This window comes from Seriola aureovittata, chromosome 19 (genome assembly GCF_021018895.1).
Source record: "Seriola aureovittata isolate HTS-2021-v1 ecotype China chromosome 19, ASM2101889v1, whole genome shotgun sequence".
In the NCBI taxonomy this organism is placed as follows: domain Eukaryota; kingdom Metazoa; phylum Chordata; class Actinopteri; order Carangiformes; family Carangidae; genus Seriola; species Seriola aureovittata.
The window spans coordinates 15,875,638-15,893,979 of NC_079382.1; the positions used below are offsets into that span (position 1 = coordinate 15,875,638).

At 39.4% G+C, this 18,342-nt stretch overlaps 1 protein-coding gene across 1 annotated transcript; it reads right to left on the bottom strand.

The window, feature by feature from the left end:
• Positions 1–11,511: 11,511 nt before the first annotated feature.
• Positions 11,512–17,811, bottom strand: taf1a (TATA box binding protein (TBP)-associated factor, RNA polymerase I, A). The gene is made up of 11 exons (XM_056363562.1): positions 17,622–17,811; positions 17,056–17,259; positions 16,486–16,649; positions 16,062–16,175; positions 15,760–15,958; positions 15,398–15,519; positions 14,652–14,810; positions 14,309–14,375; positions 13,804–13,927; positions 13,539–13,693; positions 11,512–12,295 (listed from the first exon to the last, which is right to left on the bottom strand). Exons 2-11 carry the CDS (start codon positions 17,183–17,185, stop codon positions 12,243–12,245), a joined length of 1,287 nt encoding a protein of 428 aa, XP_056219537.1. The 5' UTR covers positions 17,186–17,259; positions 17,622–17,811; the 3' UTR covers positions 11,512–12,242.
• Positions 17,812–18,342: the final 531 nt, after the last annotated feature.

Genomic DNA, 18,342 nt, shown 5'->3' on the forward strand with positions numbered 1-18,342 from the left:
TTTTCAACGCTGTTATTTCAACTGCAAATTTAACTTCTTTCTGTATTTTGACTGCAGCTTCAGCTATTACAGCACTTCAGCTCTGTGAATTTTCAGCAGAGATCACGTGTTAATGTTCCTCAGAAATTTTCTGGTTTTATTTAAATTTAACTTTAAAATTTACAGCACACTCTAGAAGAATCTCTTTTTTCTAAAACACAAAATATGTTTAAAAAAAAAATTAGAATTAAACAGACGTGTTTATAAGAGGAAGAATAGAATATCTGAAAGAAATCAGAGAGAGAGCGAGTACATCCTTGCATTATAGACACAACCTAATACTTGAAAAGAAACCTAAGTGCCGTCTGAAACCTGCGTGTATGTAATGTAATGTACCCGTGTGAGGAAGACACATGTATAACACATTTCATAAGTCACCTGCGATACCCACCTCCTCCAGAACCATCTCACAACCCTAAGGGGAGTTCCAGCTGAAGGTTTAGAACTTCTTAAATTAGCTGCTGATTGAAGGCAGTGAAAATTAAAAAAAAATATTTAAAAAAATCATCTGCTAAAAGCACAAGTCTCTTTAAGTGTTGCCTGGGAGAGGAGGCCATCGGCCGTGACAGATTACCAAGAGAAGTATGGTTTACACCGAACAATAACAGCTCCATCACTGAACTCATAACAACCCTATTTTCTCTGAGTTGGGCTCATCTGCTCAGTATTATTCATTCAAGTTGGCATGTCCCTTCGCCTGAGGAGGGGTGACTCATCCTCGCGGTCACTTAGCAACTACCAAATATTGTTTAGGTAATGATGAAAAAATTTAAACATTCACTCTCACTTGCTCACATATACAGTCGCACTTATAGTGTATAAAGCCAGTGATGAAGCGCCACTAATCCTGATACGTATGTACAGTGGCTGTGTGTGCGCCGTGCGATTCTGATTTACCTCATGCTTTGATGAAATGTGAGATAATGATCTCAAGAATAGCAGATTTTGTCGGTCTGCCTGCAGTGGAGGCCTTTATTTAATTCTGACCTTATCCCAGAATGGAAACATATTATACACATGGATGGATTTACACGACTGAGGGTATTAGATGATGTCCCCCTGATATTTATACCCATCACCCACAGTGAGTGTGTGTTTATTAAACGTCTTCCTAGAGGTTATAAACCAAACCTCTCAGCCGTGACCCTCGAGTAGAGCAACTTATCAGAAGTACTCGCTGCCCTCAGCCTCTGAAACAAACACAGGGATAACACAATATAAATAACAATGACTCTCTCTGCACCCGTTGCTAATCACATCTAAATAGCAACTGTTTCTAGGACAGGGGGTCACCTGCTGCATGGCTGTGTGGGAGCCAGGGCCTTTTAGCTCTGCATGGTTGTCCCAGAGGGGGCTGAGGTTTACCCTCTGTTGGCAGCTGTCTCCGTGCACTGGGAATGGACTGTTCTGGACTATATCTGCAGTAATAATAATACCGTTGATTAATACCATTAATTAATTAGAGACAATGTAAGACAAGTCTGGAATTACAGGACGTCTCGCTGAAACACTAGTTCACAATTACCTGGTTTCGTTTATATGTGAAACTATAAGATTTTGCGTCTTTATTGAAAAGATTTTCAAATGAAGTGTGAGTTTCTGTGTTAAGTGCTCTTTCCTTTATCTCTTTATAGCCACAGTAGCTAATAAATGCTAACTCCTCCCTATATTATTCTACACAAGCTGTTGCGGCTGTCAAAAATGCAAAACGCTTCACTTCCTGTATGACAGAGGGAAGGAGAAGACTTACCAGACACCAGGTGTATAGAATAGCAAATGTAAAACCTTTCCTGAATTGGCTACTGAATATCTGCTCAGTTAAAGGAGCTATGAGTAAGTTTTTGCTATTGCTACATAGCCAACGTTAGCATTTACAGCTGTTTACTTACCAGTCTCGAAGAAACGTTGCAAGTTCAGAATCAAAGTAACCAAAGAAACCACATTCAGCAGCAGAGAAAACTTGCAAATAGCACCTTTAACAATAAACGTAATTTAACTTTAACATTGGGGTTCAGTGAATTAAAGGGTTTCTTTTCACTGGCTGACCTTTTGCCATAAGAACAGTTAATATGGGACAACAACCCCAAGTAAAACTAACCTATAACATTTCATTTATAATAGCTAAAAAAAACCTTTCCAGAATCTTATTTTCCATTCAAAAGCCAAACATTTTTGAATTGTTATCCATCTGCTATATATAGAAATTCATTTGCATGCAGTGGAATCTCTCCCTTTATCAACATCTACATGAAAACATCTGACTGGTATCGTTACAGCTGCTTTTCATATGCCGGACTGGTATGACAGGTAGTTACACAAGTAAAGATGGTGTGAAAATAAACCTGTCATGTCAACCGAAATCACACTGACAGTGACATGCACTGCTGGTTATATTATATATTCAATTCTGGTGTCTGACATTTACACCGTTATGCAAACAGGAAGTCATTAAAGGGATGTGACAAACGTAAACATGAAACGTAAACAAGGGGTGAAATACAAACTGACAACAGACACACCTGCAGCAGATATTTTGTTATATTTTAGAAGCTGCTGAAGTAGCTGTTATTCCTGAGTGTTGGGACTAGAAAGTGTAAAACTGCCTTTCTCAGCTTTAACTAATATAGATTATAACACAATTATTTACAACACATAAATGATGCAGCTGTGAGCAGATATTTTAGGTGTTTATTCAACAGTATTTTCAACAATTACATTTCCCATGAAGACATTCTTTCTATTATTACAGTTGTGTTTGATTGTATTTTGTGTGCATAATTTTTTTATACAGCAGCCTCAGTTTATAGGTGTCCATGGGAGGATGTTGATAAATACATTAATTAATACTTATATCTGCTCTACATTATAGTGTAAGAATATATAAGCCATTTATGAAATGTTCATGTTTCCGGGAAGAAGCTGGATTGAAGTTGGGAGTTTTTGATCCAACTATTGTTTCCATGGTTGATAGTGAACCTTTATGATTAGTTATTTTCCTGATGTGTGCACAGTGTCAATGTATTTTTTAGACAATGCAAATGGTTTTTAGTAGAAGAATTAATATAGAGATGTATGGTTTTCACTGAAAAGCAAATCAAAACATCACTGTCTATTCTAGATATTAAGACGCTGTAAACCATTTACCGTTCTTAGTGTAACGAAGAATAGTAATAGTTACATATTTTTGTTGTCGTCTTTTCGGATTCTGTTGTCTACAGCCAACTTCACCAATTACTTTAACTTTACTTTAACAATGTTTGTTCTCATATTTTCTCCCCCTTTATCTGAGTCTCCTTGGAAAACTAATGATGTCTTTTCATGCTTCTCCTCCCTGTTCACAGACTGACAAAGTGGAAGCCTTCAATGCTGGAAAGCTGATGAGTATGCGTATGACCTGAGACAAAGAAGGGCAGAGCCAACGCAGAGAAATGAAAGCAGAGAGGCAGTAGTGGAGAGTGATATGTGTCATTTGGTGATGTCATGCATCCAAGCGTCCAGGGTAACAGTGGCGGAGGTAACAGCCTGAGTCAGAGGATGACATCAACGCTACAAGCTGTCAGACAGGTTGTGAAAGGGCTTAGTCCCACGCTCCCATTGTTCTCTGGTTAATGCTGTTATTCAGCCTGCCACCGGCCTTACCATTTGTTAATCTGACCTAACACACAGTTAGACACAGGACAAAGACACACAAACAGCAAATTTAAAGGCCAGCATAGAAAAAAGGCCAGCGGTGTAATGTCAGCCTGTAATACACCATCACAGCTTTTTTGAATACAAAAGAAAAAGGACACAGTTTTGAGTGAGGTCAGGCAATAAAAATTTACGAGCAGACAGATTCAACAGAGGTTACAAAGCTTGAATTGTTTAGCTGTTTGGCTTCGATATCGTGTAGACTAATGTTGAATTTGAAGTGTATAAAAACATGCTGATTTATTAAAGCATAAGTCTGGCGATATTCTATTTTTCTCTTATTATAAACAAAAAAACCCACTAAAAACAACAATGAATTGCTCTTTTTACATGTGTTTGCTTTGTAATGCCTGATATATCCTTTTCCTCTGTGCCATAGAGCTCCATTGTTGTCCAAAAACTATTTAAAGCAAACACAACGAGCCACACATTTGCTCTGGGTGACATATTTCTTCATTACCATCAACATGGGGACTGTAGAGAATTCTGAGTCAGTCTCTCGTAAAGTAAACTCATCAAATTTGCCTTAATCCAATGGCTGAGGAGTCTCCCACAAAATCATTATTAACTCCAGTTTGAGTAACGTTTGAGAGACATTACAGTGCCCAGCTGTAGAAGGAAATTACTTAATCTGTGATGTGTAAAATATCAGCACAAATAAACTTTGTTCAGAGGGAACAAATGGGCTTGGGGATGAGAGCCAAAATCAGGACGTATTAACAGACAGACGAACCTATTGTTTGTTTGGATTGGCTGAAACTAAGAAATAACAGAATATCACCGAAGTTATTGTTTGAGATTAGGACATGGATGTTATCTTTTCAATGATTTCTTCTTCCACTATGGAACCACAAGCCATTTTATTTGAAAAGAACACAAATATTGTCATTTCAAAAATGTCTGTCAAATGCAGTCAGGCTTATATGTAGATCCTGAGCAATAAATGTGACATAGCCTAGTAAAACTATATAGAAGTCTGTAGAGATGTGACGTATTTTTCCCCACTCTGTTTTCCCCTTTTAAATTCTTCAACATAAAAAACACAGTAGTTTCCTGGATAACATTGCTATGGGTTTGTGTTATGGCCCCTTCTCTTTAAATCATGTTTTTTTCAGATTTATTTGCCTCATTATCCGTCTTAGTTTCGCATGCTAACATTTGCTAATTAGCTCTAAGCACAAAGTGCAGCTGAGGCTGATGGGAATGTGATTAGTTTTTTCAGGTAATTGGTCATAAAGCAAAGCATTGGATGAATGGAAATTCTGATCTGATGGTGGCGCTGGATGAAAAATCAGAGGATGACCAAAGTTATTATAATTCATCCTGAGGACAACATGAATGTCGGAACCAAATTTCATGGCAATCCATCAAACAGAATTCATTTTCTGGGGACCTTGAACATCTGTTGGTGATGTTCAGATGTTTCACTGGATGAGTGGAAAAACTCTTCTAACAAACACCTGATCAGCTTTAATCCATTATTTCATTTCCAGTTTGGCTATAAAGGGGTTAAAAGCTTTTTTCACTAATGCATTTAATAACCTGTCACCCTTAAGGCATTAAAAATCCAAATGATGCATTTTTTTTTTGTGATGTCAAAGTTACATAATATGGAAACAATCGCATTATCTCCACTAACAGCCATCCAGATATACAGGCAGTGAGAGGAAGTGCTGATTGAGAGAGGGACGAGAAAAGGCGGAAATATAGAGGCAGACAGACAAGACAGACAGACTGACGGGCCGCGCTCTCCAGCTCCCACATTTATTCAAAATGCAACCAGGCTTTGTTGTATTTTCCAACCACACAATCACCCACTATGCAGCCTCGCTACGCTGACGAACTAGGCTTCTTCTGGTCAGGTCAAACTCATTGTTTGTTCGTTGCCCACTGTACTAAGACAGAGTTACAGATTAGTAGGGGCAGCATGAGTCAGTGTATGCTTGCATGAGTCAGTGCGGTGTACTTAGCTAACTTCGGTCGGTTTCAGGAAAACCATTTCAAAGAATAGTTCAACCTACCGAGTATTATACCTGTAGAGTTTCAGAGGATTACACTAAGTGCAAAACACGCCTCATCTGCAGACTGAAGACTTGATAAGTGTGTGGGTGTGATGGTGGATGATATCATCTCTCGTGTAGTATAAATATCCATTATGCTTCTATTCATTTCTTTAAAAAAAGGCTGAAATAGAATGGGAAGTGAGACTCTAAGATTACATGTTTACCGAAAGCAGGAGGCATTATCCGTCCCTGTATAGTCATAACACTCAGCAGTAGGACAAGAAAAGGGCATAAATTAAAATCTTACGTCATGTGAATCCACACAAAAGATGCCCATATGTTGAATAAAGGCAAATTTGATCTTCCAGATTCTCTATTCACACACTCAGACCTTTCAACATAACCATTTCAAATAAGAAAACCTTTTAAGGCTGAGAGGGAGAGATAGGACTTCAAAACAACAGCGTTACAGACACATTACATCAAATACATGTAATGTGGTGCAGGTAGCTGGAGTGCCCCCTGCAGGAGAGGGCTATAAGATTTAGAGTAGTATATAATATTACAAAGTGGTTCACAGTTACAAAAGAAAGAGAAGTACATCATCTTAGTTTATCAATTTAAAAGCATAAAAACAAAGGGGCCTTTCTCACAGCAGACATTAACAAGGGCGTCATTCTGCTCAAGTGTGCAGGAAGCCATGACAGTGTGACAGTGAGCCAGCATGCACAACACCTGGACCCTGAAACTCAAGCAGCTACATGGTCATCGTTCATTTGATTGTTCACACCTGTGGTTTTCTTATTGTGAAGAGTCAAAATGTCCACTAGGGGAAAAAAAGCCTGTTGTACAATGAGAAAAAAACTAATCTTTAGAGAGGGTTTAAAGTAGCACTTTAGTTTACTCGTCATGAGGACTGCTGAATGTAAAACCAGTTCCTTGATGATGTCATCAGGGTTATCTTGGCTTGCACTTGAGATCATGGTAGCAGCACGGCTCCAGTGTCAGTCTGTGAGTCCAACACTTCGGTCCAGACTGAACTATCTCAACAACTATCACATTGATTGTCACAGATTTTGTTTTAGACGTTCGCTTCCCTCTCAGGATAAATTCAAACAACTTTGTTGATCCTTTTTAAATGATTCATTATCAGATAACTGAGAGATTGATGACATTCCCATCAGCCGCAGCTGCATTTAAGCCATTTTCACGTCATATCAGGGTATGGAAGTGCGGAAAAAGTCCACTGTTAAAGGTAACTAAACGCCGAAATTAGTATTGTAGTGTAGTGCATAATTCATCAAGCACAGTATTTTAACACTCACACATCCGACCATCACTCAGACTTTGTTCAAATTATACTGGAAAGTAGCCATTAATAGCGTTTCTTCAGCAAACCATTTGTTTGATAGTGAGTATGACGTTCTTTGAAGAAATGTAGTCAATATTTGTGTCTTTTGGTTTCTGACTATTACTTGGTGATTGAGACAGCTAATGGAACCTGCAGCATAGAAACTGTAGGATCCGGTGTTTTGGAAATAGAGGGATTAAAAGTCTGGATATTTCAACTTCTACTGATTTGATATAAACCACCCCCCACCCCCCACCCCCCACCCCACCCCCCACCCCACCCCCCACCCCCAACTTTTCCATAACCTGGGAGCCAGGACAGCTAAAGCTCGGTCACCATGAATCTCTCAAGTTGGTTTGACACTTGCCTTTGTTAAAATATTCACTTCTAGATGTAATATTTCATTCCCACCCAAGATACTGTCAAGCACACAACAAAAAAAAAGCCTTCGAGAGGTATCATCTGTAGATTGTGTCACTTGCTGTCTTGCCTGTCTTAATAATTGATGCCTGCCTGGAATTCTGTTGTGCCTCCTTTTTTTTTTTTTTTTTTTCTTTCAAATTTCAGATCATACAAGTTTGTTTTGTTTTTTTTTTTATCCCACTTGTGCTCCAGTTGGCTGGCCTTCACAGAGCTTGAAGGAAAGTCACAGCATTTGGATCGCCACTTATCACACTCAGGCACGCAAGAAATTAAACCTCCATAGCCTCAGGTGAATGCTCTGCTGGTCAAGGTACTTTGCATTTTCAGAGTCATTACATTGCCACTCTGCACTGCTTGTCTTCTGTTCAGGGGGGAATCGGGGGACAGTGGTGGTCTGTGCCGCCGCATGCTTGAGCAACGTTTCAGGAACAAGTCCTGTGGAATTATCCTGTTTCAGTAATTGTCCGGTCCCCGGTGAAGATATGAGATCAGATGTAAATATATGTAGAGGGATTTAAGCTGTTTATTCTAAGGCCAAGATTTCATTCCACCCTGGATAAGTAGAGCAATCTTAGAAGTCAAGAGGATCAGTTTGTGTTCACCAGCCTGATCTTTTCTCACAGTCGGTGCACAGCAGAGAGAGCTCCTGGTCTTGGCACATACACAGAGCTGAGCGCCGTCTCCCCAGAAATCAGCTCACAGTCTTTATTCTCCTAATACATTATTGAAAGCTATTTTTGCAGCTGCACTCCGAGAACAAAGGTATTGCAGTTGTCACTTTCAACTTCACAGACAGAATGGGGAGGATATTTTGGGAATCTTTTTTTTTTTTTTTTTTTTTGCTTTTTTTTTTTCCCCTCTCCCTGAAGTTCCACAAGACTCGACTCCCCTCAAGCAATTTTTGTCTTAGCATCTGCCAGTATCATGAGTGTGTCGAAAGCCTTTTGTTATCACGCTGTTCAAAAGGGCCATCATAGGTTTGGAATACACCCCATTATACGCTGGCCATTCTGTGCCGAGGCAAATGTAATTATGATAAGACTTAAAGCTGACTTCTGCAGGATTTTCATTCATGAGTTTGATTTTTATTTCCCTTTCATTTTCCCAGTTTGATCATCAGTCGTATTTTGAAGACGATTCTGACTTCAGCCTCATGTTTTTCTGTTTTATCTCTCTCTTGCTTGTAGCATGCAGCACTGGCAAACACATCAGTATGTTAAGTCCAAATTGCATGGCTGAATTATCACGCTTTCTCCCCTCCGTCTCCCTCTTTTCTTTTTTCTTTTTTCTCCCCCACTCTCAAACCATACCAGACTTCAAATGTCTTGCAGAGTTACTGAGATGTTACACTGTCACTGTGCGAGTCTGGATTTTAGGTTACAAATCCTCAGAGCCCTGCAGACCGACCAAGCGAGACCCTGAGTCACCAACTGCAGTGTGTGTGTGTGTGTGTGTGTGTGTGTGTGTGTGTTTTGTGTTCAGAGAGGAGGGAGAGAAACTGTACAAGAAGGGAAAACTCAATTATTGTCAGCCTCACACAGCAAAGCAACATCCAGGGCCTTTTCTCTACGCCAGGCATAAAATTAAAACATCTCTCCCAACACGATTTGTGTAATTTTTTTTTTTTTTTTTCCTCGGCAGCAAATAGATTCAGTTTGCAACCTGCGCTGATGATTAATTACACAAACAATTATTATGCCTGTCAGTTCACAGTGGGGTTAGGCCGAGGACGTCAGTAAATTTCTCCCTGGGCTCGAGGAGGTTTTAAAGTGCCTGGTAGAGTCGTCAGATGAGCCTACAGAGACAGGATTTTTTACCTGATAGATTTTACAGTACAGTACGTCCCAACAACCTTGAGGTGCACTCCCAGATGGACATACATCATTGCTGTTCCCTCAGACTGTGCGCTGAACAAGCTGGTGGAACCAGTGGAGCTGCTCGGAGGCCAGTAATACCAGTGGATGTAGTCAGCAGCTGGTAAATGTGTCACGCTCCCTCCACCTGCCATTATTCTCCCAGGTAAACATGTACAGTATGTTCTTAGTCGACAGGATGAGTACAGTAAAGGTTACAAACACATATCATCATTTTGATGAAAAGGGCATTTTCTGATTCTGAACTGTCTGAATTTCAGCCCAAATGGTACAAAATCTTTACGTCCCATACAGATAACAGAAGTTGAGACTTGAAGAAAGAGCCGAGAGTTAGATGAGAAGATCAGGTGACTCTGAAGCAGCTGATTAGCTTAGCTTAGCATAAATACTCCTGCAGAACCGCAGCTTGTCATTTTTACACTTAGGTGTTTGTACTAAACAAACCAGCTGTAACGTGTTATAGTGAGCTTTAAAGGTTAATATAACATTTGGTTTGTAGGGTAAACATGGTAGATATGATGTTGGTATAAATCTTCTCATCTCACTCTCAGAAAATAAGTGTATTTTCCAAAATCTCCAGCTATTCTTTTAGATAAAAAAAAACAATGTGCATTGGCTAATATTCCCTAATCGGCCAATATTAAACAACAAATAACATTAAAAGACTTTTTCTGTTATAAGTCACAACGTAACTTGCCGCTGCCCTTTGAGGGACAAAGGCAACACATGGTCTCTATACTGTTCTGTTCACCTATAGGCCGATATATGCACATCAGTTCGGATATCCAGCATCTGTGATATGGGAAAATAGGCCAACAGAATCAGCCATGCTGGCATTTTACCAATTGGGCTGAACATTTGCATTAACAATACAAGTGAGACGATAAAAATTCACTGTACTGCTTATACCAAGGTCTGCTTGTATTGGACCATTATAGGCAACGGTGCAAATCATTTACCAGGACTGCAGCACGGCAACATTGGATGTTTAGGACCTTGACTATATTTTGATTTATATTGATATCCACATATAAAATCACATATACTGTTATACAGTTAAATTTGTATCCATTTTGTCCACTCCTATATCAGAAAAAAACCAGACTGTTGTGGTAACAGCTAGGACACCCTGCCCCAACCCCTGCTGCTGGTTCAGGAGGCAACAATGAGCTGATGGTTGTTGCAGGGACATTTCTTTTGTTGTGTGAGACCCTTGATGATCCCTGATAGGTGATTACAGCTTCCTCTAAGGTCGGACTGTTCTCCAGTTTGTCTGCTCCGGCGGCAGAGAAATTAAAACCCCAAACGAACCAGGTCCTTGTTGTTCTCAGAGTTGGTGAGAAAAGATGACGAGAATCAAATTGTCTTGGCAGCAAACTACTGTTGCTCAAGATGTGAGCGACCTTTGAGCAAGTTAGAGTAAAAGAGTAAAAGAGGACTTGAGACAAGAGAGTCTCCACTTTGAATCTTAACTGTCAAAGTGCCTTTGAGGAAGAAACCAAACTCCCAGCAGAGTCACTTCATGTCCAGGAGGACAGTGCAGTGATCGCCTCAACTGTGAACATCTGTGCTGGTGATTTAAACAATTCAACCCAGCCCCCTCCAACAGAACCAAAAAAAAAAAAAAAATAGCTTGAAAAAGGTCACAACCAGGACACTATCCAACGCAGTGACCGGCTCCTGATCCTCTCCGCTGCTCCCTGAGTTTTGAATTTTCAAACGACATGTGTTATGTATTCCCAGATCCCTTCTGCAGCTGCTCCTGTGGTCGGGCGAGTGCTGTGGGCTTTGGTTTATGTAATGACTGCAAAGCAACACACACATACAGTACGGCTGACTGAGCTGCTGCATGGCCAACACGGTAGCAAGCCGAAACAGAATCATTACAAACACTTTCACTTATTAAATTGGCATGCCGCTGGATGCAAGACTTTATTTCACGGTTCGGTGCAAAGGACTCAGGAGAATAAACACAGCGTTTGAAGGCCAAGGATCCGGTCGCGCCATTACAAACATACTTGGTACAAAAATCTCTCCTTTTTGAATAGATGGCATCGCAAGAGGTGAGCCTCTCTACTGCAAGAGACACTGCATTGTACTGTTTGTGAAATAAAGGACTGACAAGGATGGATATACTGTTTCTGTGTAATATACTAGCACATAGTCAAGCTGATCACAAGTCAGTTATTATCTTTAACAGAAGGAAGCTCCCACATTTATTTTAAAGCTATTAGCAGTCACCACCTGTCAATTGTCGGTCCCACTGACTTAAACCTCTGCACATCATGTTGCTGAAAGGTCTGTGTAGACTGTTCTGACATGACAATAGAGCTGACAGAGAGAAAATCCCTCAGGCTGTGTGTGTGTGTGATGTACACTCACTAATGACCTTAAAAGCCCTCCATGCGGCGGTCAAAGGTCGGCTGAGGGTAGACTGAGACTCTGCTCTCATTAAAATGTTTACAGAAAGCATGAAAGCACCATGAACACTGATTCAGAGCCACACTCAGTTTCTGTCAAAATGAGGTGGTCATACCCTCCAGATACTCAGTGCAAATATACAGAACAAGAGCTCCACACAGTGGACGGCGTAGCTTGTGCCTTCACAATAAAGCTAATGGCACAATTATCTTCAAACGAGGGAACAATGTTTAAAAAAGGTGAAGCTCAGGTTAAGAATATTTTATCACCCAATAAGAAAAAGAAAAAAATCCTGCTGACATAAACTTCATGTAAGAAGAGCACTTGTGAAGATTCCTGCTCTTCATCAAGACGCCTTTGCCGGGGTTTTCCAGTCCTTTACCGGCAGCATCTCAGCCCAGTTCTTGATTGTGAATCGTGAAGGCACAATTTAATATTCTCTCAAGTCCTCTCTGCACTGGTTACCCCTCCAGCAGTGTACTTAAGAATCAGGTCTGTAAGAAGAAAGACATCAATGAAGTGTAAACATCTACAGACCGTGTCATTGCATAACATGGTGCCACAGAAGCAAGAAAACCCTGTAATGCGTTGCTGTTAGCACCGGTATGGATCTCTCTTAAAAGAAAAATGAATACACTGTTTTCTTCTGAATTATGAATCATGTCAGTTCCATGCAGGTAAACAACTTAACTTTCAATAAAAAGAGTTCACAAAAGACTAATCTTCTAACATAGTGTCATTTAAATGGGTTTCTAGTGCAGCAGTGGGAGTAAACTACCCACTTGTACAAGGTCAAGTTTCCTGCAAGAAGCTACAGTAAGACTGTTGTGACATAATGTTACATAATGTGACAACATGCTAATGTTACATCTTGTAAAATGTGGCTTGGTGGTCATTTTATAAATTGCTGTTACATCAAAGCTCCTCTGTGTGGAATATTTACGTGGTTAATCTTTTTTTAACATTAGTGTGATGCGCTGCTGTCAGCCACAGTGTCTTTTTCTGACTCTACTGCACCACCAGCAGTCACCAGGCCAACAAAAAGGCACAATAAGAACTTGACCGTCAGCAGTAAAATTGCATTTCCCCTCCAATATCTTGTCTAAAAATATTTGCCTTTACAATTGCAGATACATTTCCAAGACTGGCACATTGTAACATCCATCTCGGTAATAATGACAGTGAAATTTGCCTTTAAGACGACAATTAGAGCTGAAATAATGATTTTAAATTAGTTGATCAACTGGTCCATAAAATGTTGTCAAATACTGAAAATGACCACAACAATTTACAAAACCCAATATGATTTATACAAATGACTTGTGTTATCTCACCAACAACCCAAAAATAATTCAGTTTACTGTGACAGGAGACTGACAACCAGAAAATAATCACATTTAAAAAAGATGGAACCAGAAAATGTGTGCCTTTCTTTTAAAGTATATTTTTTTGGGGCTTTTTATGCCTTTAATGGACAGCACAGTGGAGAGTGACAGGAAACGGGGAGGCAGAGAGAGGGGGAATGACATGCAGTGAAAGGCCGTCCGATGCGGGATTTGAACCGGGGCCGACTGCAGCGAAGACTGTAGCCTCTACACATGGGGCGCCTGCTTAAACCACTACGCTACATGACGCCCCGTGTGCCTTTCTTTTAACCAATAGATTTACAGACTAATTGTTTCACATGTGTTGACAGTACCTCCACAAGTGTTTGTATAAAAACGTGCACCGACTTACCAGGGCAGAGGACTTTTGCCAGTGACGCTTTCACCTCCATCAGCTCTGGGTTCTCCTCGGAGTCTTTAATGGCGTGGAAGCTTGTGAAGTGCAGCGCAGGCCAAAAGTCTGTTCTTCCAGCCATTTTTTCATGGACAACCGTTTTCCAGTCTTCTCTGTATTTAATACACACATACACAGAACAACAGGCTTCAAAAATAAAAAAAAACTGAAATTTGTTAAAAGTTTAATCAATAATTAAACTTCCAAAATTTTGTTTACATACTGTAACTGCAGTTTCTGAATAATGGCCTTTAAACGTTTCCACGCGTCCATGTTGCTCCTCCAGCAGGCGAAGTCCAACATTTCTAGAACGACTCCTAAAGCTTTTTGGTGATCACTTGTTTTCTCTGGGGGGAAAAAAACAAAAACAAAAACACATCAATGATGGATACTATGGAACAGAGAGGAGGTTACTGGGAGACATGTCTATAACAACAGAAGTAGAACAGACAAATAAAGTGATGGCTTGGTCCACAAAGACTAAAATTTAGAAGGAACTATATATGATTATGCACAGACACAGTGAAAGAATAAATTCTATTGCATTGGATTCTCTTCACTCTGATCATCATCTCCAGTGACTTCTTTTTTTATTATTTTTTGACTCCAGTAAAAGTGCAGTTCTGTAGAAAGTTAAGTGTTGGTGAAGAGGTCTAGACTTAGTCTCTGGCCCGGACCTGGACCTTTTTTATTCCAACAGTAGATAATTCATTTCAATCTGCTTTTACCTGACTGAAGCAGGAGAAAGCTGTACTCCAACATCAACTCGTGGCTTGGGACTAAAACATGGAGGATCTACAGCATAAGAAAGTAAAGTTTTAAAGATGCATTAATAACTGTGTGTTGTCTGTGTGCTTTACCTTAGATCTAATAACAAGGCAGGTACAAGTTGTAGTTAAAATCCCAAATGTATACAGTTTCACAGGGATTATTAGTTTCTTAACTCTCTTTGAAAGTAACAATCAAATATTTTAATACATTATGACGCTCAAGTTATCATGTTAAAAACCACTTCAAGTGTAATTTATGACAAAACAAAGCAGTATGTCAATACTAGCTTGTAATGTGCACCTTCAACACTTTCATCAGTTTCCTCTGCGAAGTGTCGTGCCGCTTTAGGTACTGGTACAGATAGACATGCGCATTGGGATTGGGTGGAAAACTGTTGTCATAGGCGTAGTCATTCAGGACGTTCAAAGCCTCCCTGTGATCCTCATAGAACTCCAGCATCTGCCAAAAATAAAACAAAGGTTGTACAGTAGGTTGGGATAGTTCCCTACACAGAACAATAGACGGCCTGACAAGAACATCTGAAAACATGAAACACAAAAAGGTAGTTTCTCAATAGAGGGGCATGAAACTAATAATATCAAAATGTATTTATAGTAGGTCTGTTCTCGGGCTAAATCTACCGATCTACCGACTTATTTTCTCGATTGTTCTTTCTACAAAATATCAGCAAATTGTGAAAATTGCACATCACAAGCCCAAGGTGACATCTGCAGACGTTTTGTTTTCTCCAACCATCCAGTGAAAACCAACAGATATTATGTGTATTATCAAAGAAGACTTAAAAACTAAAAAAAGGAAATGGAAGCAACATATTTTTGACATTTTTGTAAAACAAAAAAACACTGTTTTTGCTTTAAAAAAAAAAAAAAAAGGAGCGACAGAGACAACTAATCAGTTATCAAGATTGTTGTGATTAATGTTCTGTCAACTGATTAATTGTTGCAGATCTATTCTATTTATCTTCATGATATTTAAAATATACATATTTATATAATTAAATCAGACAGTTGGGACTGTGTGTTTACCTCAACGTAACTCAGTATGAAGGGGTCCCAGACACCAGGATTTTTCAAAATCTCCTTAAGATTCACAGAGGCCTGTCTGAAGTAGTTACGCATCTCTTGGTTGTCACTGAAGTCGGGGTGGTCTGAAAAGAGGCAGCCAAACATATAAAAAGGAGCAGTTTACATCTGGTTTGAGACAAATAATACAGAGGCCTTTTTAAAACATTAAATCATATATACATTTTTCCTAACATAACATTGATGTGCAGTTACTGGGTCTGCTCTGTAGGTGGCAGTATGACATCACACAAGAGCTTGCAATGTGACAATGTAACCAAGTAAATAATAGATGCTTTGGGGTGTGGAGTCCTGCGTTACCTCACCAGTCTTAGAGAGTGTGAACTTTTTGTCACACCAGATGATATAATCCAGCAAGCTCCTGTAGGCCTGGATCAGTTTAGTCTTCTGACACTGAGTTGCTGACTCCTTTCCATACCTCCAACTTTCAGCAACAGACAATTGATGCTTTGCATCTTCAATGTGACCATGGAGCAGCAGGTGGAAGGAATGTTCCAGACTGACCTAGAGACGCGAAGAAACGGGCTCTCAAATGTGATTCGGCAAAGCAAAAAAAAAGGAAATCAACAAACTGTGCACTGTGTAGTCATGTCTATTACGTACGTACCATCAGGTAATGCTTAAATCCTGAATGTTTCATTCGTTCATAGATGTTGTTGTAGTCTTCCAGCTTTGAGTTGGGGTGATGATGAAGGATCTCAGTGCTGAGTCTCATAATAAGCTACAAAGAGAGTTAATATCAAAGATGTGGGTATCAAACTTGCAAACAGTACTTCCCTGAACTGTATAAATAACTGGCACTGTATTTATACATATACTCTTTAGTAAAAATGTCTGCAATCCATGGAAATGTATTTTGGCTGTACCAGTATAAAAGAATGAAGCTGTGTTTTTGGAAACAGGAATTTTACAGTTTTATTTATACTGTAGTGTAGAATTATGAGTAGTGATTTTATATGTTTTGTGTCTTGTATGTCTGTATAGACTGGCCATGGGGCACAACACAAAATAAACTACAAAAACAAACCTACCTCTTTATACTGCGGTCTGGAGCCTTGATTTGGATCTTCTAACATTTGGGGGTAACATGCCATATATTCTGCTGCCTCTTGCCATCTATGATGTAGCATGGCTTCTCTGATCTGCTCCAAACAGATCCTGGTACTTTGGTGAAACCCAGATTCATCCGGTGTCTCTAAAGATAAAAAAAAAAAAAAAGGTTCTACAGCTTGGCTGATACTGTGTTTTTTTGAGAGTTGATACCAATATTGATATTTGCGAATGGAAAAAAACTGACAATAATATATTGCCCAACAGTCAATAAGGATCCCATAAATTGGTTTTATTATAAATTATGACTAAGTTGCATTAAGTTGTTTTGAGTGGACTTCAGTGGACTCAGTGTTTACGGATAACAAGTTATGTACTGGTGACATTTCAATCTTTAAATGTTTCTGTTTATCAGTTGACATATGTGAAACCAATATATCTGCAATGCATTAACAACGGCTGATATATGAGCCCAGACAGTTCATCAGTGTAGCTGTAATAGGTTCTTCATTGTAAAAAGAACATATGTAGGTGCATACTGCACAACCCACCTTCACACATGGGATTAGCCAGAGGGAGCTTGGATTTTTTATGTCCTTTTGCAGAGTTGGTGTCTGAAGAGTTGCTGTCATCCTCTAAATCTACACGAGGCCCCAGCTCTCTATCCAAGTCATCCATCATCGGCAGAGCAGTCAGACTCAGGTAAAACAGCTGCCTTTAATCACTTGGTGAAATTGGTAGTGTATGAATTCTACCTGGAGGAACAAAAAGGGGCATGTATCATTAAGGAATTATAGAAAGTCTAGTAAAGTAATTATTTCTCTCAAGAAATACTGTATCCAGACCTGACACTGACAGTTAGCTAGCTAACTGCTATGTAACTAAGATGTAATAGCAAACAAACATTGAAATGCCACTGCCAGTACAATTAGCTGACTTTTTAGTCAAACGAAAATAGCTTTTTTGTTAGCTTGTTAGTTAAATTTCACTCAGCTTCTATATCATAGTTTCACGCAACTGCCCACAAATCTTTAGCTATTATAGGTATTTATAGATAGACTCAGCTATTTCAAATGAAAAGAGTAGATACAAGCTAATAGTTAACCTCGGTTCCTACCTTCTGAGCGGTAACGTTACACAGATGCTAGCCAGTGTGCCGATGCTAAATGTGATTAATGGACAAACGTCCAACGGGCAGTAGCTATTCAGACACTGGCTCCATGTTAAAAGCGACAGGATTTCTTAAAGACATCATGGGGTAACATGTATCACGACTGTTTGGACCTTCCACGTTATTCTGTTTCTGTTGAGTGACTGAGGAACTGGAGGGGAAAGCCACACGGCTATTGGTTGATGCAGCCGGAAAGGGCGGGGCAAAGAACTGCTACCTTTTTTTTTTTTTAAACTAACAACTTTATTTATAGCACACAAGGGACAAATACAGTGACACATTCAACGCTGTACAGTTCAGGTAAGGTCCCCTGTCCAAAACAGATGCACACATCCTAAGAATGATATCCTCAATTTATCCTAGGTCTATATTTATGTATTTGGAGCTCAGCCAAAGCTTAGGATCATGTCACAAACATAAAACAGGTGCTCTGTTGTTTCTACATTTGTGTTGTAGGTGACAATTAACAAATTTAAATTTTGCTCTAATAAATTCATTTGAAGGCTAATTCAGTCATCTTTAAGAACACTGTTCTGTTATCAGCTCAGTAAATATGTGAAGTGTTTTTATTTATATGAACTCTCATTTGACTTCTGATGAAAAAATTACAGAAATGTTAAAAGATTCCGTGGCTGTTTTGCATTGTTCATTTATATGCAAAATACAT

What these genes read in the sequence shown, in the direction of transcription:
- taf1a (XM_056363562.1), bottom strand. Translation starts at nt 17,185, where the DNA reads ATGATGGATGACTTGGATAGAGAGCTGGGGCCTCGTGTAGATTTAGAG. An exon ending in CCAGACCGCAGTATAAAGAG is followed by an intron (nt 16,176 to 16,485) that starts GTAGGTTTGTTT and finishes CTCTCTTTGTAG; the next exon opens with CTTATTATGAGACTCAGCAC. An exon ending in GATTTAAGCATTACCTGATG is followed by an intron (nt 15,959 to 16,061) that starts GTACGTACGTAA and finishes TCGCGTCTCTAG; the next exon opens with GTCAGTCTGGAACATTCCTT.